Below are 18431 nucleotides of genomic sequence, written 5' to 3'. Positions count from 1 at the left end.
GCGAGGTCAGAGTCCTACCAAGAGTTGCACTTGGAGGGGCAAGGACATCAAGAGTCTTAGTGATAGAGAGATGCAGGTTAGAAAGGCCTGTGTCAGAGTGTAGGTCAGCCGCAGGCATAGGAGAGTAGCAGCGAAAACCTCCACTGATACACACTTCATGGGCCGGATGGCCGAGAATGTGGGTGGCAGTGCTGGGGTCAGCTTCACCTGGGGGAGGAGAGAAGAAAGTGGTCGGTCCAATAGAGAGGAGTGGTGAGAGGGTTTGAGAGGGGGATGTCAGAGGAGAGGAGAACATCCAGAGTGTGCCCGATGGAGTATGTCGGCCCAGAGGGTAGACTAGAAAGAGAGAGAGAGTCACTGAGATTGCAAAAGAGCCCCAAGGAGGGTTTTAAGCATCCAGGTGGATGTTGAGGTCTCCAAAGAGGAGAAGTTGTGAGAGGTAGAGGAAAGGAGAGAGGGGGCGAGGTCAGTCCACTCAGAGAGGAAGAGGACAACTTGGCCAGGTAGACTGTAGATTCTGGCCACAGTAAGAGAGCGGTCAGGAGAGATAGAGAGCCAGCAGACCAGGCATTCAAAGAAGGGGTAGGCCTGCGTAGGAATGACAGAAGCAGGGATGCACTCCGGAAAGATCAGAGCTACTCCACCACCTGGAAGGTTGGTTCTGGGTTCAGAGTGGATCTTGTAGCCATTGGGGAGAAGAGTGTCAAAACTTGTGACAGAGCTGGCCATGAACCAATGTCTCAGTAAGACTGAGGACAACCAGATCAAGTTATTCGAGGAGTCGGCAGGAGTGTTTGCCAGCAGAGCAAGAGTTGAGAGTAGCGACGTGGAGCAGAGTGCCACATTTCAGAGACTTCCGTGGAGGGGTACAGACAAGAGGTATGCCCTGCAGAGGTAGTGGAGGAGACCGAGATTTGGCAAAGGAGGAAGAAGGAGATGGCAGATTAGACAGAGAGAATGAAGGGGGCACCAGAGAGGTGGCGGAGGAAGAAGTTGGCAGAGTAGACCGAGAGGATGTAGAGGGTACCGGAGAGGTGGCAAAAAAGGGCAGTGGAGGAGGATCCAGAGGGGTGTAGGTAGGAGAAGCAGGAGAAAGAACAAAGTTGATAAGATTCAGGAAACGCCTATCGAAAAGGAGGAGATTGGGCTGAGGGCCCTGGACCAAGACAGTGCCTTGCCATTCAGATAGACATTAATGATGGTCTTGGAGGAGTGGAAGGGGGCCAGGAGAACCTCTCACCGAGTGCCACCATTAATGGAAGAGGAGGAAAAAAGGGGAGAGAACAGAGACCATATGGGGGGTCCATAGGTTGGGAGAGGGAACGACAAAGAGGATGTCGGTAAGGGTCTGTCTGGAGGACGTGCTGGTGTAGGTATCAGCAATAAGGAGGCCTGTGTTGGAGACCAGGATGTCCCTTTTGAACTTATTCCTACCAGACCTAGTGAGAGAGATAGTTTGGAGATAGAGAAGCAGTTATAGAAGATGAGAGAAACAGCGAGCACCATAGAGGGTGCAAGGAGGTAGTAGGGAGGGGACGGGCTTGAGGGAAGAGAGAGGCGGATAGCCCTCTGGCACACAACTCAGGATGCGCAGGGTGGGAGCTGGGATGACAACAAAGGAAGACTTAAGGGGAGAACAAGTAACACACAACAGTGAATGGCACAACTTGCGTGGGGATCTAAGGTGGGGCAGCCTAAAGAGACCCAGTAGCAGTGCCACAGTTACCAGAATGCAGAACACACAAATTCAACGTTCCTAGAACAGTGGAAAAAGGCTCAGGTTTCAAACACAGCACAATGCAAAACACCCTGATTCAACTTTCCAAGAAGGGGGGTGAGGGGGTGGAAGCTGAGGTTTCAAACAGAGCACAAAGTAAAAGACCCAGATTCAACATTCCTAGAAGGGGGGGAAAGGCTCAGGTTTCAAACACAGCACAATGCAAAACACCCAGATTCAACTTTCCTGGAGAGATGCAGCAGATTGATGGCTGCAGCCCTCATGCTACTGTGGGATGTATTGACCCACTCCGCTGTGCTATGCGGCATCACCCTGCTAGCTATGGTGAAAGAAACTGCTACAATGGCAGCAAAACCCTCGTGTGCACCAAAATTATACAAAAACCGCGTCCTGCAACACACAAAAGAATGGATGCACAACCTGCCATCCATAGAGCACACTGCAGAAAATGTGCCAGTGGGCTCCGTGACCAGCAAACAGAGTGCAGACCAGCAAACAATCCCACAGATTGAAAGCTAAGAAAGTAATATATTTATGTGATTTGATGCAAAAAGTTTGGTTTTGCTGGATTTTAATTCAGAATAAATTAGCCTGGCTGAGCTGCAAGAACGGGAAAAGCAGGTTTCTCCCAGGGAGAGGGAAAATCCTCTCAGCAGAAACTCACTGGGAGATGTTAATTGCAGGTTAGCCCAGACTTTTGTCTACAGAAAGAGAAGGAACAATGGCAGAGCTTCGAAAGGGGCTGTAAACTGCTCCTGGAAGGGACTCACAAAGAAAGGGGCTGTCCTGGACTGCAGGGAGACACAAATGGGCACACCATTTGCTGTTAAGCATGAACAAAGAACAATTTTTAAAGACTCATAACTTGGTGAAAAATATACTAAGGACATATCTGTTAGTTTGGCTGCACGTTTTAAGAGGCGGCAGAACCGTGTAACATGTTCTGGACAGGAATGGCAATATATGTGGTTTTATGTGAAATGTATTAATATTAGAATTGTGAAAATGTACACACACATCCCCATGTTGAACGCGCACCTTTGTGGTAATTTGCAGAAAATGTGGAAAATGTATTCATGGCGAAAAGGACAACATTCTGTAGATAGGTGAAACAAGACCCCACAGCTGCAGGATTTTGATGAGCAGACACTACATAAAATATGGCATCTTTGTGGGTGATTTGTGTAAAAGTGACCAATGTAGAAATATGTATTTAGGATGAAATCCCATTTTGGAACTAGTAGCTAAAGGGAGGTTTCTAAGAACTGTAGAGCAAACCATAAAATGTGACATCATCTGGCCTTGATCCAATCACTCAGTTGCAAGATGGAGATGAGATGTTGATCCGATCCCAGCTCACAGGGGAAAGCTTAGTTAAGCCGGCCCATACACCCATTTTGTGATGTCATTTTAAAGGATAAATAGAGAAAGCTGACAACACATAGGGACTCACTGATTCACTCACTTTCTTGATTCCGGTGAAGCACTCTGATCCAGCATTCTACATCCAGCTTTAACATCCTTCCAGATCCAGATGTCAAGACTCTTGCAAAGCAGTAGAGAACTATTGATTTCAGCAAGGCCTAAATCCTCAAACTTATTCTTGCAACCCAGTGAAGCACTGTGGTGTGAGAAGGCCTTTTGAACTAGTATCCTGAAATTCTCTGGCTAGCTACCACAAGACTTGCCTGAGGAACTCGCTATCCAGCTGATTGAAATATCCACAAACAAGGAGGCTGATTTCCGTACAAATCCAGTGACCGGCATAGCTGATCCAGTACCGTGCCTGATGTGGTGTTCTTCCCTGACAGATCCAATCCATGACCAGAACTGATGGTCCAAATTAATAACTTATTTTGTGAGTATTAATAGGAAGAAAAGTGACCCTAATATATCTGCATTGTATGATCCCTATCTCAAACCCATCCCATCTTTAATTCAGAACCATAGTATTGCTAGAACTATCCTTGGGCTGACCTTTCTCTCATCTGTGTTCCTAAACCCTAACCTCTTATTGATTGATTAAGAAAAGTAATTCCCAAACCAAATGGAAACTAGAGTATCACAAATGAACTTTTATGAGCGGCCATGAATGACCTTCCTGTGTGGCATTCTCCTTTTTGTAGTCTTTAATATAGCATAAGAAAACATATCTGTAATTTCTAAACCCGAATTTCTGTTTTCCATTCTCGCGCCTATTTTACAAAAACGACCTTCACTAAAACCTCTATAACTCCCTCAGTTCTTATGATAGAAGCGAAACGCCTACGTGTACCCAACATCCTTAGCTATACATAGAACCCAAAACCGCAGTGCAAAACAGTGCGCTTCACCCGTTATAGCGAATATCGCGCAAGGAAAAGTCTGCCGCAAATTGAAATTCTGAAAGGTCTTTACACGTGTGAAATAGCTTTAAATTGTTTCCTACTTGGACTTTGAGATCTCAAATGTTTTCTTTTGACTAAATCATTGTTTGTGATTGCGTGCAACTGTTCAAAGTGGCTCCCATAGGAATTTATAATAATTTAAGTATTTTTGACCACATTTGGTGTTTTTGCTCAGTCATTTCCAAAGACAATTTCAAAGCCATCCTGAGAGCTGAAAAGTCAATTCCGTTTTCTCTTGTGCTTCAAGGCAGAAGGTGGAAGGTGGGAGTGATATTCTGTTTGCTTTGTGCTATTCCTGACTACCTGCTCTCTCCTCACATCCATTTAATTGCCTATTGGGGGGTGAGGGGTGTTGCAGGAGGAACCCCTAACCATAGCGCCATCTATACCAAACAAACACAAAAGTATTATTTTCTGTGCTGCATTTGTTTTATGCTCATTCCTTGATTCCTAGTGTATTAAAGAAACTATTCAGTGTTCTGTCACCCCATTGGTGATTGTTGTTTACCTATTAAAATATATTGTGTTTTGAATTCTAAATACATAAATAAATATTTACCTTTGCATACTAGCCTGATTCCTGGTTCAGTGTGACCGGGGGGGTTCCAGGAGAAGAGTGCGATATGAGTGGTATATTGTTCAGAATATTGAACTTATAGATAAAAATAAATAAGGTTTTCAATTGCGCACTACACGCTGGGCGTGACTTGGGTGTGTGCCGGATTGAAATCACTTACACTACAATGGCAGATACCGGCTGACACAATGTGGAGCTGCCACACTGGAGCTGTCCTTAGCCTCAGGGTCCTTCACCGCAGGGCTGCGACCAACAGTGGGCTACCCTAGGGACAACAAACAAAAAGGGCCTACTGCCCAAATGGGACCGGGGTACGGAGGAGGAGGAGGGACAAGGGGAGGGGAAGGGGAAGAGGAAGGAAGGCCATCAGACTTTCCTGATTTAATGGGCTGTGTCCTGCATCCCGCATACCGGTTGTCTGCGATGAGTTAAAGTCCAGACTTTGCCCCTCTGCAGCAGGATAAAGTGTTCAAACCTCCCCAGCTCAGACTTCACAATTGTTCACATAACAATTCAAATGGCAAGGGAGCCCAGTGGCTTTACCGAGGTCACCCTTTTTGCAGCAGAGATTTACAATAAGAGCTGTTAGAGGCTGATAGCCCAGACACTGGGTGCTTGGGGAAGTACTATTATCAAGAGTTGTGAATCATGAGTGATAATAAATGAAAGGGGAGCATAAACTTGCATGCTGTGTGAAATAATGACTCAAGTAGATGATTGCATAATGTGTTGCATTTTATTTCTCTGTGAATACAGTTTTAAAACCTAAATGAAATTTGTTTAGGTTCACATACATTTGCAAGCTCCTGCTGCAATCTTCCATCCAAGATTAAAAATGTAAGCTATAATGATATTCCTTTTGCACCGTGTGTTTCTATAACAATGTATATGTTGCTAGGTTAGTTTCTTGTGCCATTTGTGAACTTTTCAAGACATTGGTTTAAAGTTCATTATTTAACCTTAAGAAACCAAACATTAATAAATACTTATGAACGAAAACTGAAAATATATCTGGTCAAATGCTTACATAGTTGACTGTGCCCAAATCCCTGCTTCAACACTTAACCAAAGTGTGCCATCCTAGACAAATGTTTAATGTCACTTTTTCTCAGACGCCAAAATTGAGAGTCCCTAGAAGTGGTTCAGTTTGCATCTTTTTCTAATAAAAAAAATCTGCTCTCACGGTTTGCTAGACTATACAGTTGCTACTTGTACAATAATACTATTCATATAGTGTGCATCGGAAATGCATGTCTCTTGGTTTACACATGGAAATTTCACGACCAGTGATGTGCTAGCATCTGAAAGGCAAATGACACTCATTCAAATGTTATTTTCTGTTATGTCACTTCTGATGATGTCAATACATATGCAAATCAGGTGGTCTGCCTCCCTTTTGATGCACAGGCCCTCAGAAATTTCTAGCAGGTTCCCTGTATGCATAACAGTGCTACAGGCCTGCTATGTGTATTTTTCCTGGGAGTTGGAGGGAGGGGCGTGCATGTGTGTGTGTGTGTGAATGTGTGTGCGTTGCCCTAAAAATGAATATGGTTGATAAAGGGGGGGGGTAAATGATGCTGTATGGAACCACACGCCCCAAAAACGCCTTCTGATGTGGCTCTGCATCTAAAGTGTTGACCATTGTCACACCAGATAATAAGAGAATATAGATACTACCAAACCAACCCCCACACCAGAAGAAAGGCTCAGACGCACCCATCAACCCAAACAATACCCACTATGATACACATGGGTCAGAGCAACACCGACAAAGCGAGTCGACCCATGAGGAACCAGCATCAACCTAACACACAGGGATACAACTATAACGGAATCAGAAAGTACCTGAATCGGGACACAAACCCCACTAACCCAACCCTCAATCTTCTGCATGCTTAAACCACACAAAGCCACACAACCATCTCTCTCCCAGCAATCTGCACGCACTTAACCACGCAGCATCAACAACACATAAACATCACCTACCGCACTCGAGGTCTCGCACAATCGATACTAGCATCAAAAATCCCAGCACTCAGTGTATACCGATCTGAAGCTGCCAACAGTACATCACCTCTCCCACTCTCCTGCTCCCCTCCTCCAGACTAACCATACCCAACCTTCCTGTTTACAGAGCGCCTTGGGACCAATTCCGTTGGTGACAGTGCGCTATATAAGTACCTTCAACATAACAGAACATTGCAGTGAAAGGTCAGCAACCTCCATGCCAGCGACTGGATTCCCAAGAAGCCGTTTGTGACTGGTCAACTGGATCAAGGCAGAGCGGGTGGCTCTGTGGATTTAGAAAAGGAGAATGGCTCACAATCGTGATGAAAGTCGGGCCTCCCCAGGCTCTTTATACGGCAGCACTCATGCAAGAAGTAACTCCCTGGAACCACTTGGAACAGACCCACTGATCCCTCCCAAATGATTCCCTCCGGTTTCTGTTTTGCCCAGAGCACAACAGTACAGGTGTTAACACCGCCCTCCACATATTTCCTTGTCTTTGACCCATGGCCGTCAGACAATTATTTGTGTTACTGGGGTGCACTATCTTCCTTCATCGCCCATGAGTGGCACGAGGAATGTGGTAATTGGCTCACTTGTCATAACGCGGCTTGCGGGCACAGCTGCCTCTTGCTGCTATTGTTATGACTACCCCTGCTATGGTTGTGTCTGTAAAACAAGTTCGTCTGTTCATTCAAACACCACAGAGAGATGTAAATACTAATTACCCACACATGCGAACAGCGGTAAGAAAAGCTTGTCTGATGAGCCTCAGGCGATATACAGACAAGGCGTCAGGTCTGTGGAGGTGGGACGATAATATGTGTACGTTGTTTTTTATGTGCGTTTCTTGTACAGCGCTTCACTACACCTTAACTATAGAGCATTATATTATGCTATGTTAGGTGGCATATGTCAAGCACTCAACTAACATAGGTACAGCCTCCTAGTGCTGTGAGATGTTTTAAGGCATAACGCTGCACGATCCAGAGTTTCCAGCAATCTGTATTGCGTTCATAGCATAGCAATGCATGCACATTTCGTAGATTCGGAAACAGAATTGAGATAAAACTGTATGTCAAGGAGACAAAAGAAAAAAAAGAACATTAAAGACGCCATGCTTACCCGCAGGACGTCATCCATCCGGAAGACAGGGAAAACAGGTGGAATTGTGATTCCGTGGTAACTTATACCCCCCCCCCACGCCACAGGGGAGCGGTCAGGGGTCAACACGAGGTATTTTCTTCAGCCAGGAGTTGCCAGTATTGGAAGGCAGTTGCCTCACACGATAAGGACTGGGGCAATGAAGAGGGATGAGGTGTAATGATGGAGAAACGACCCTATTTGTGGATTTTTCTGATCAAATCAACAAATTCCTCAAACAACGAAAAAATAAGTACTTACAGACGTTTCTCATATGCACCTTTGAATAGATATATTTTAAACATAGAAACCTTTGTACATTTAAATAACAATTTAAAATAATGTTTTTTCGTACAAAAAATGTTTTACAATATCTTTCCTAAGGCCTTTTTTGTAGTTAAACTGAGATTTCACTAATAATATCATTAAACCATATTTTACATTTTTGGACTTGAGATCAATCACTGCGTTAACACAATACTAACATTCCCTGTGAACATTTGCATCAAATGAAATGGTTTTATTACAAGTAGTAAACCATTTAACGGGCACAGTCCCTCTAAGCTCTATACGTATCCTGGATTGTTTAATAAAATCATTTTTTGAACAGATAGTCATGCCAGCTCATGAGCCAACAAGCATAGACTATTTTTTAAAGAAAAACATGAAGGAGGTCCATTGGTGGGTGTACACGGCTTGGTTTGGTTCCTTCTAATTGTAGGGCTTTTTCGCACTTGTTTCAGACCGGCAATGTGGACCTCTTAAACTCGGACTTGTTTTAGCCTTAAGGAGTGCTGGTTGACCGAGGCTCCTGCCATTGATGGGTATTCTGTTGTCCTTACACCAGCCATTAGATGTGACATGGGGCACCCGTCGGCAGGTCTGCTGACGGGAGTGTCCAAAAAGGTCTGGGCGGAGGTAGAGAGTATTGCCAATCCTAACCACTATGTACAGGGAATTAAGCATGTCTGGAATAAATCTACTGGAAAAATGCAAAAAATACTCAAAAAGACCTCTTGGAATTAGTCGAGGAGATCTTGTTCAATTGGGTTGGTAGAGGCCTAAATTCTACCATAATATGTGGAGGTCTGAAGAGTAGGTGTGTGGAATGGCCGGTTGGTAAAGACACCTCTGGACCCGAAGAGCACAGTCGGGAAGGGGCCAGGTCTGGGGGAAACTTATGGAGGATTGGGGGTTACTAATCCCCAATGGAAACATCAATGGGGATGAAGTCCTCCACCACATGTGGGAGAGGGGTGCCCAAAGAAACTTCTTGGATTACGTCTACTTCTCAGAGACTATTTACTCAGAGATAGAGTCGTTGCCCAAGGAGGATACATTAGTAGCGTCCAACTGCCGCTTAGAATTGTATGGGCAATAACCACGAGAAAGCAGACCTTGAGAGGCTACGCTTTTGACTTAGATGTAAACGAAGGGGGGGAACAAAATCAGTTGGAACAAGCATGAGATGATGGCCTTCAACAGTATTTTGGCCTCCGGCGAGTTTGACAGCCATTTTGAGGAAGGGTTTGATGGAAAGGGTGTTAGAGGAATCTGGGAGCAGATTTATAACTGCCTGATTAAAAGGAAATAGGGTAAAATGATGCACAGGCACAAATTCAATAGGGTGATTGTGCTAAAAAAGAGAGAGTTCCGGCTCTCCCTTAAGGGGCTCTCCCAAGAAGACATGTCGGGTAGGAAGCGCCTGAAGGAGATCTACAAGGCCTGGTTACGATACTACCGCCACCAGTTGATGCTGAGGGACGCTCATAAAATGCTGGAGGCCATGGCAAGTAACAACACGCATGATTTCTGGAACCTAATTAAAGACAATGATAAGGTACAAACAGGTTCTCAAATAAATCAATGTTCTGAAAAAATGTGGAGGCCCACTTCACTGAGATCTATAAACGAGATGGTGATATAGATCAGGATTGACTTGTGGACACGAAAAGAATAATAAATTTGAAGCTGGCATGGGACTTGGAGGATTTGTTTTACCTAATTTCCAGGAGTAAAAAATCTTCAGCTCCGGAACGAGATGGCCTGCGAATGTGTGTCCGTAAAAATAATGCAGAAATTTGGGTAGGAGTCCTAGACATTATGTTTAGGACAATACTCAGGAAGAAAGCTGTGCCAGAGTCTTGGTTAACAGCAATCATAGTCCCTATATTTAAAAAGGGCTCGCGTCTAAGCACTTCCAACTACAGGCCTATTTCCCTTCTGGATTACCAAGTCTTGTTTTAAGAGACCTGCAAAACTGGGCAAAACAGAATGGAAGGATGGATGTTTTCCAAACAGGGTTCTGCCAAGGCGTCGGGACAGAGATGAACGGCTTTGTGTTGGAACTGCTAAAGAAGGAAGCAATTAAAAATAATAAACAGCTTTATGTCACCTTCATAGACTTCTCAATGGCTTTTGACACCATCCTAAGGAACAAGTTATAGGCCAAACTGGAGAATTGGGGTAGTCCTCAAGCATTACTGGTGATCCTGATTTCATTACACACGGACACTTTCATGTGTGTTTGATTGGATAGAGAGGGCAGATTATCTGCTCCAATCAATTCGGCTAGAGACCTGAAATTAGGCTGCTTACTGGCCCCGATCCTAGTCATACTCTTTCTGTCTGATCTGGGCAAAGCATTCTCTGACATTAAATTCTTTCCCCCAAAATGAAACGCTACAATGATCAACTATTTATTGTATGCTGATGACCTGATTTTAATGGACCACATGTCTATCGGGTTGCAGCGTCAGTTGAAGGCTTTGGAGGTTTACTCAAAAAAGAACAATTTAACGATTAGCATTCCCAAATCGAAAATCCTGATTATGTAAAAGGGCCCTGGTAAGGCAGGAGGACAATTCAAGTGGTCCATTAGCAAGAAACCCTTAGAGAAAATTGAATACTTTGTAAAGTTGGGTTCTTAAATCTTCCCAAAAGAAAATAGAGCTCAGCAGCAAGCTGTAAAGAAACAAAAGATTATCGCTTTAGCCCCACAGGCTGCTTTCCTGAACAAGAAATGTGGGCATTTTTCGATAATCCCTGTAAGAGAGTACTATTGCAAAAAGGTGATTTGTGTGGTGACGTATGGTGCATGGTTGACATTATTCTTCCTGGATGGGCAATGGGGTAAGCTTGAAGGAGCGTTCTGGAGGAACATTTTAAAGTTACCAGCTAGTGTTCCAGCCCCGGTTATAAGGTATGAACTGGGCCTAGTTTCACTGGAAGCTCTCGTTAAGTGGAAAAATCTAAACTTCCTAGAAAAGATCAACCTGGCGGAAGAAGGGTCAAGCTGGGTGCTGCTAAAGTGTGGGTTAGAAAGTAAGTCCCTGGCCTCTCTCATAGAATGGCACTGTCAGTGCTTAGAAATATTAAGCGCCATTGATGCCTCGGTGGAGTACTTACTAATGAATCCATTGAAAGTGAAAAAGAGAGTTTGGGAGACCAACTGGATTGACAGGATTGATTGTGTTAGGAAGTGCCACCTATTCAAGGGAATACTGTTAGATGAGAGATGCGATAATATATTATCATACCGTCTGAGGAAATGGCCGGGGCAATACTGGCCTGCCCAGTGTTTGCGATTTCACCTGAACTTTTTCCCAACTAATGAAATATTGGGAGCCCGAGGCAGTGTATGCTGCAACATGAGGAGTTGTAGATTTTGCAAACTGGAAAACTCAATAGAAACCATACAACATTTGAGGGGTTACTGCCGTGAACTGAGCATCCAACGCCAGACTACTTTTTCTCATCGTTTAAAGGACAATAAGGAGGTTCCCACAGGGTGGCTCTGGCAACGCATTTTCACGGATGCATCTTTTAAATGGTTTTTGGTTGCAATACGTTTTTTAAAAGATATTCTATCACCATTGGCAAGAACGGCTAGTGAGGATTGGACCCTTAGACGCCAACGCAGGGGAAGTTTAGTACGAGTCATTAAGCTATGCTAATGAATTGGTACACTACTTTTTTTAATCATGTGTGTAATGTGAAATTAATTGTAATGTAATGCTTGAAATGTGGTATATTGTGAAGCTTGAGTTGAAGTCAAATTGTTTTTATATGATTTTCTAGATTGATGTTTTATCGTGTGTTTATGTGAAAAGTTCCTTATGAACTATAACACATTAAATAAAAAAGAAATTAAAAAAAATGTCACTATGTCAACAAAACCATGAGTTTTGTGATGTTAAATTGTGTCTTCTTATTTTCTTATTGGTAAAAGGGTATTATTCCTTCGTTTATGCTATTGTAAATTATTAAAATATTGTAAATGTAGTTTTAGTAACATATTTTGTATTTATCGTACATTGGGATGCCAATACATCACCAAAGAACACACCATCAACATGGCCGAACAGTCTATCGAATATGCATATGTTGTCGCCAATGGAAAAGGGCAGGATAGCCAAGTAGGTGGGGGATGGAAATGAACCTATCCCACCCCCCTGGGCGCTTCCAAATAAGGTGAACCCCATATGAGGCAATGTAACTTACAAGGGGGGAACAGTCTGTACCACCTGGTTCCAATCAGAGACCTTGTAGCGCATAGAAATTGATGTTTAGCACTAGAAATGCCTCCACTCTGCAACGCCATTTTGTAATAGGCCCCAAACGAGACATGCCACAGACCCATGCTGCTCGCGTTCCCTGTTCACAGAGCCCAATTTCCACACAGCATGCTGGCTCCGCTTGAGCCTTGTTCCCACGAAAGTCCATTTCCCTTTTCTCTGTGCAGTGTTGCGAATACTCAGTATCGCCTTTAGGAATGTGCCAGACACAGAGCGTGAGACAGTACCAGGCCCTGCGACATGTCCATTCATCTCCACTAAACTGCCATTGAGCTTCTAACCCCACCCAGCCAGTCCGGTGCTGGCCGCACATCACTAACCCAACCCCTACTCCCTCTGTTCTCTGATAATCACCTCACCCCCAGGTCCTAACCTCAATAAAGTGCCCACTACAGATCTAAAGCCCACATGACTGTATTTCTCCTTAGCAGTAACACACGTCTCCAGATACCAGGAAGGGTAAATCAAAGATGAATCCCTAGAGGGGACACATTGGGTGCTGGGACTGCAATATCAAGGGAGCCTTGAATGTACAGGTCAGTATGACTGTATTTTATCCTCCACTCTCCCTGGCACCTCTTTCGTGTGCCGCCCAGGTGCCTGCCATAGTGAATGAATAGGCTGTCTTAGTTATTTAGTTTAGCTAGGAAACATTGTCGTTAATGCATGCCCTGACCTTCACCGCAATGATGAGCCCAGCTGACCCACGTGGACGGAGAAGAACCAACCAATTACTGCATGGGATCCCCTATGGAGCAAGCCAAGGAGGAATAGGGTGCCTCCAATCAGTAGCACCAAAATGTCCTGTATATTGATGATTTTTTTCGTGGTTATAACCCCATGTTTGATGATGTAAGGCCAGAGCGCTCTCGAGCTGCAGCGTTCTTTGCTGCACTTGTATTTTGTATGATTAAACCTGGTTTTCCTTGCAAAGCTATCTCTTGGCTTATTTCCCTAGTGGGTTACATTTACTCTGGAGTGTGCATATAGGAACTTGCCTTCATTTGGTGACCCCTATGACCTGATTCCTTAGCTCCTGTACTTGCAGCCATATCCAGGTGGCCTCCCCGGAATGGCCGTGCCCACTTACAGTGACCAGTCCCCCAAAAACGCATACGCAGCAGAAGTGGTCCTTGTGGGTGCCGGCTTTGCAGAAATCCCACCTGCTGGTTGGAGCGGGGTGCCGCCCCAGGGAGAAGCCCAGACCTGTTGTGGATTCCCCGTGAACGGAAGCTGTTGGAAAAATGTGGACACATGCGTATAGATTGCAAGGAATAACAATGTCTGGGTTGGGGTATGGAGCAGTATGACAGAGGGGAACACACGATGAAGGAAAGTGGATGGATAATGTGTATTTTTGATTATTAAGGTTTTCTATGGCCTTTTTTATACATTCTAGTTTTCAAGTTATATGGAGAATAAAAAAGAAGAAGGAAAGGAAGCCTCTCCGTATGAGGAGAGAAGGTGGCAGCCACAGTGCACTGTCCCGACCAGTGCAGGGAAATAAAAATAAGGAGAAATTTAGGAGCCACGTGTAAATAGAGGGCTCAGGAAAAATTTGTGGTTGTTGTTTTAGAATGTTATTTTAGTTCGTTATTTTCAGTGTCTTTTTTTCCATATGTATGGAGGAGGCCAGGAGGGGCATGTATGGTGTGGATGAGAAGTGAGTAGAGAAGGCGTGTAGGGAGTGTATGGGGATGCTCCGAGGGGGCGAAAATAGTTCAAGGTATATATTTTTTGATAGAAAAATTATCGTGACCATATTGACTGACAGTACAGAGAGAATTGTAACGTGCATGTGTCGAGGAGTAGTGACCAACACTGCATGACTTGAGGGTGTGGACTGACGGGGAAGATACTGTACGAACATATCGTGGACACGCACTTTAGACAGACGACAACCATGGGGACAGACACGCCCCTAAGCCACATATGCAAGGCCCTACCCCTGTACCATGACAAAATTAAGAACTATCACAGTCAATGGGTGATGGGAACTAAGGGGGAAGGAATGCCCCACTCCTGGCCAGAGGGGGGATCCTTGGATAAGTGCGCATTAGACCATATGTCAACATATTTAACTGCCAAATACAAGGGAAGGCCATTACAGAACCGATGAGTGATATTGGACTTGTGGAGGATGTTCGAGGAAACAGAGGCCCTAGAGACAGGAAGGGTGATGCCAAACAAAGAGACAGTGACCGACATGGGGGAGGGTGAGAAGGGGGAAACCAAACGAAGAAATGCTATCCATTATTGACTAAACCAGCAGTGGGATATACAAACCTGATATTTGTCTCTGGGGGAACGATTTTAGCAGACCCCGGTACCGCCCCACCCCCTCCGTATGATGCACCCCCTGCAGTATCCACTCACACAGGGGTGAACACTAGAGACCTCAAAGTGGCACTACCCACCACACGCACAGAATTAGCTAGATTGAGGGCAGCATGCAAGACAGCAAGTGAAGTAGAAGTCCTGATGCTGCCCCCAGGCACCCCTCCCATACCTCCTGGGGCGCAATGAAAATCTGGCGACATTTTGTTCAGAGTTGACATTGCACCTATAAGGGCTGTACATGTAGAACAGGAAGGAAAGACGGATAGCCTGGAGTACAAGAATGTAGGATTGGCAAAGGGGGATGAGGAATATTTGAGAGATTTTGATGACACAGAGGAAGGGGCAGTAGGTGGGGCCGAGGGAGTACCCCCCCCACACCACACCAAGGGTAGGAAGCTTGTGGGATGGTAGGTTGAGGGAACGGTTTGGGAGAATAGCATTAGCAAAGAAAACAGGGAAGATCAAATTGAAGTTACAGTTGCCCCTAATTCACAAGGGTGCAGGACGCCCTCATTATGTCCCGTGGGCACAAATGGACAAGAACAATCTTCTCAAGTCCCTCTCCCCACTCACAGCAGAGGCGGGGAAATATATCTATGCATTCGAGAAGAACACAGCTGGAGTGCCCCTCGCAATAGGAGACATTAAAGGTCTATTGGTATTGGTGGTTGGAGACTAGGCAGAATCAGTGTGGGTGAAGGCAGGGTACCCAGGGGTAACACTGAGCAACGATTTGCATTACGGGGCATTGTTCAATAATATCAGGGCACGTGTTTGGGATGCACTGCGGAGGACCTTCCCAGATACCCCTGATTTACAATCCATAATGCAATGCACAATGGGGGATGAGGAAGATGCTGCGCAGTACATTCTTCTGGTTCAGGAGATGTGGAGAGCAGAGACGAGCAGCGCCTGGGAGCAATCAACGGCTTTGTTTTATTTTATTGTGAAGCGGGGGCTCCCAAAGGAAGTACAGAAGGCATTGGATAAGATAGTGTGGGTGAAAGCAAAAGGTTGGCCTGAGATTCAAAGCATCATAGTGCACCATTGTAGGAGGATCAAAGAGCGTGAAAAGAAAACTATTCAAAACTAGTTCAAAATAAACGAGTGAAAGTAGCTGCGGTGTCAGCAGCACCGCCCCCAGAAGAGACAGAAGAAGAGGGGCGTGCCACTATTGCTAAAAAGGCTAGAATGGCAGCATTATGGGCAGACAATGAGCAAGGACAGTGGGGAGGAAATCAACAATACACAGGACCCCAATGGCAAGGAGAGCAACCAGGAGGATGAGGTGGGTTCCAAGGGCAAAGAGGAGCAGGGTCCGGGGGACCAGGGCCATGAGGTGGTGGACAGGGACAATGCTGGTCTTGCGGGAGGTGGGTTCACTTTGCCCGAGAATGTTGCAGTAGACAAGGAGGGAACTACAGCTATAATCAGTCACCTTACGGAGGCCGCCACCACGGGAGCCCACAGGGGCCCATCCACGGGTCAACCATGATTCTATACAAAGTACTCCAAGCATACATTCAGTTACCTCCCCAGATCCCTGGCCCATATCTCCAACCACTACAACAGCAGGCCATGCAACAACACTCACTGCCACCCCAATGCACAGACTGAGGGAAGCAGACTCCCTTTCAACACAGCATCTAACGGTGCTGTGGACCCCTACCAAGGAGCCACCATTGTAGGAGGGAACCCCTTCTCATTTCCAGGGACAGGCACCTATCCCGACTGTGGCAGCCCACAGCGAGCACTTGCATGTCCAGTACTATCAATGACCTTGCATTCAGAAGAGGAACCACTGGTGGGGGCAGAGATAGGAAATAAGCAATTCATCTTCATGGTGGACTCAGGGTGGAAAAGTCATGCATAAGTGAAGGTGACTTCCCGCTATCAGGAAAAACTCTCAACACGCAGGGAATCACTGGGGCTGTAGTAACGGTTCCTAATACAGAAGATTTAGATGTCAAAATTGGAGGGAAATCATCCGAGCCCCACTCCTCTACTACGAAAGCTCCCCTGTCAATTTACTGGGAAGAGATTTGCTCAGTAAACTAAACATGACAATCTCATTCATGGATGGAGGAGTTGTCTGTGCCACCCCAGGCATGTGCTCGCTCTGGGCAATGCTGGTAATACACGCTGTGGCCAATGAGGTGGTAGTGAGAGGGATACCTGTGAACCCAGATATGTTCATCTACGGCCTTAGAGTGCTTGCTAGAGCAGTGCCCAAATTACAAGAAAGGAGTGGAGAGTACCTACTGATTTTGTTTTCTGACCTGTAGCACTCCCTGAGGTGGTTGCTGGTACGATCTTGTCCCTAGATTTAGAAGAGTTACAGGTGTCTGCAAAGTGATTTGTGGTACTGGGAACAGACATCCATGGGTGCCAATGATGCACAGTGTTATGTATTGACCACAATATACCTTTGAGAGAACTAACAGAAGAGGAGCTATTTGATGATGGGAACAACGATGGAGAAATAATACTGGAGATTTGTATACCATGTGACATCATGGTACAATATCGGACGGTACAGAGCCCGCTTATGGCAATTGTTAGTTGTCCTCCACCCATTCTGTTAACATGACCGACAGCAGGTTCGATCACACTTATGGATCACAAACCCACTTTATGTAGGGATGCTAAAGTTAGGGACCCCAGTAGAAATAACAATCAAACCGGGTGCAGTGTTACCAAGAGTAAAACAGTATCCCCTGTCCAGAGAAGCAGAAGAAGGGATTCGGGAGACACTACAGGCCCTGCTACGGCAGGGAATTATAGGGCCCTCCACGTCACCATGCAACACCGCTATCTGTCCAATCAAAAAAGCCAGAGGGGGTAGTTGGAGGATGATCCAGGACTTGCACCCCCTTAATGGCATTGTACAGAAGGAGTTTCCTCTTGTTCCCAACGCAGCCTCCATCCTGTGCAGTATCCTGAAACAGGCCACCCATTTTACACTAGTGGACCTGAATCACAGTATCTTACAGTATTCACCCTGGGAGGAAAGCAATACAAACACCATTGCTTGCCCCAGTGATACGGTGAAAGCCCCAGCATCTTTAATCAGAATCTTAGACAAAGACCTTGGCAACATTCAGGTGCCCAGCATGATCATTCAATACATAGACGACCTACTGGTCTGCAGCGACAGTGAAGAGAGCGGTTGCAGGGACTCCATTGACTTACTCCAGTTGCTGTCTCAGAAAGGGCACAAGTTAGGCAAAAACAAACTCCAGTACTGTTTACCAGAGGTGCTCTAACTAGGGCAACTCATTTTCAAAGATAGTAAGAGAATAATACCTGATAGAGCTGCCACAGTATGTGCAACTCCTAAACCAACTACAGTAAAAGAAATACAAAATTACATAGGCCTCTGCAGTTACTGACAAGCATAGATTCTAGACTATGCGGCATACATTAGGCCGCTCCTGCAAGGGCTCAAGGAGGCACAAAAGGAAGGAACGAGTATCCAATTGGCAGCAGAAATGATGGCTGCCTTGAATGACCTAAACAATTTTATTTCAACAGCACCCGTTCTAGCGACCCCAGATTATACACAGGAGTTCTACCTATTTTCGCACTCCAATGGCACCCTCATGACTGCAGTACTGACACAGAAAAGCGCCATGGGACACAACCTTTGGCCTCCTATGGTG

At 45.4% G+C, this 18431-nt stretch overlaps 1 protein-coding gene across 3 annotated transcripts in view; it reads right to left on the bottom strand.

Moving 5' to 3' along the window:
- The window catches only part of CIMIP1 (ciliary microtubule inner protein 1), a 457903-nt gene that overhangs the window by 253159 nt on the left and 186313 nt on the right, over window positions 1-18431 (bottom strand). Inside the window, exon 1 of one of the 3 annotated variants that reach the window (XM_069651078.1) lies at window positions 7835-7863. The exons of the other annotated variants lie outside the window; for them this stretch is intronic. Within the exon in view, the coding sequence (XP_069507179.1) occupies window positions 7835-7848 (14 nt within the window). The 5' untranslated portion in view covers window positions 7849-7863. Of the gene's footprint in view, window positions 1-7834; window positions 7864-18431 lie in introns of those variants that run through there. 3 annotated transcript variants of the gene reach the window in all.

Source organism: Ambystoma mexicanum, chromosome 3p (genome assembly GCF_040938575.1).
Source record: "Ambystoma mexicanum isolate Mex_15411 chromosome 3p, UKY_AmexF1_1, whole genome shotgun sequence".
In the NCBI taxonomy this organism is placed as follows: Eukaryota; Metazoa; Chordata; class Amphibia; order Caudata; family Ambystomatidae; genus Ambystoma; species Ambystoma mexicanum.
Note: the sequence above shows the minus strand (reverse complement) of the source record. Positions and strands in the feature narration are given on the sequence as shown.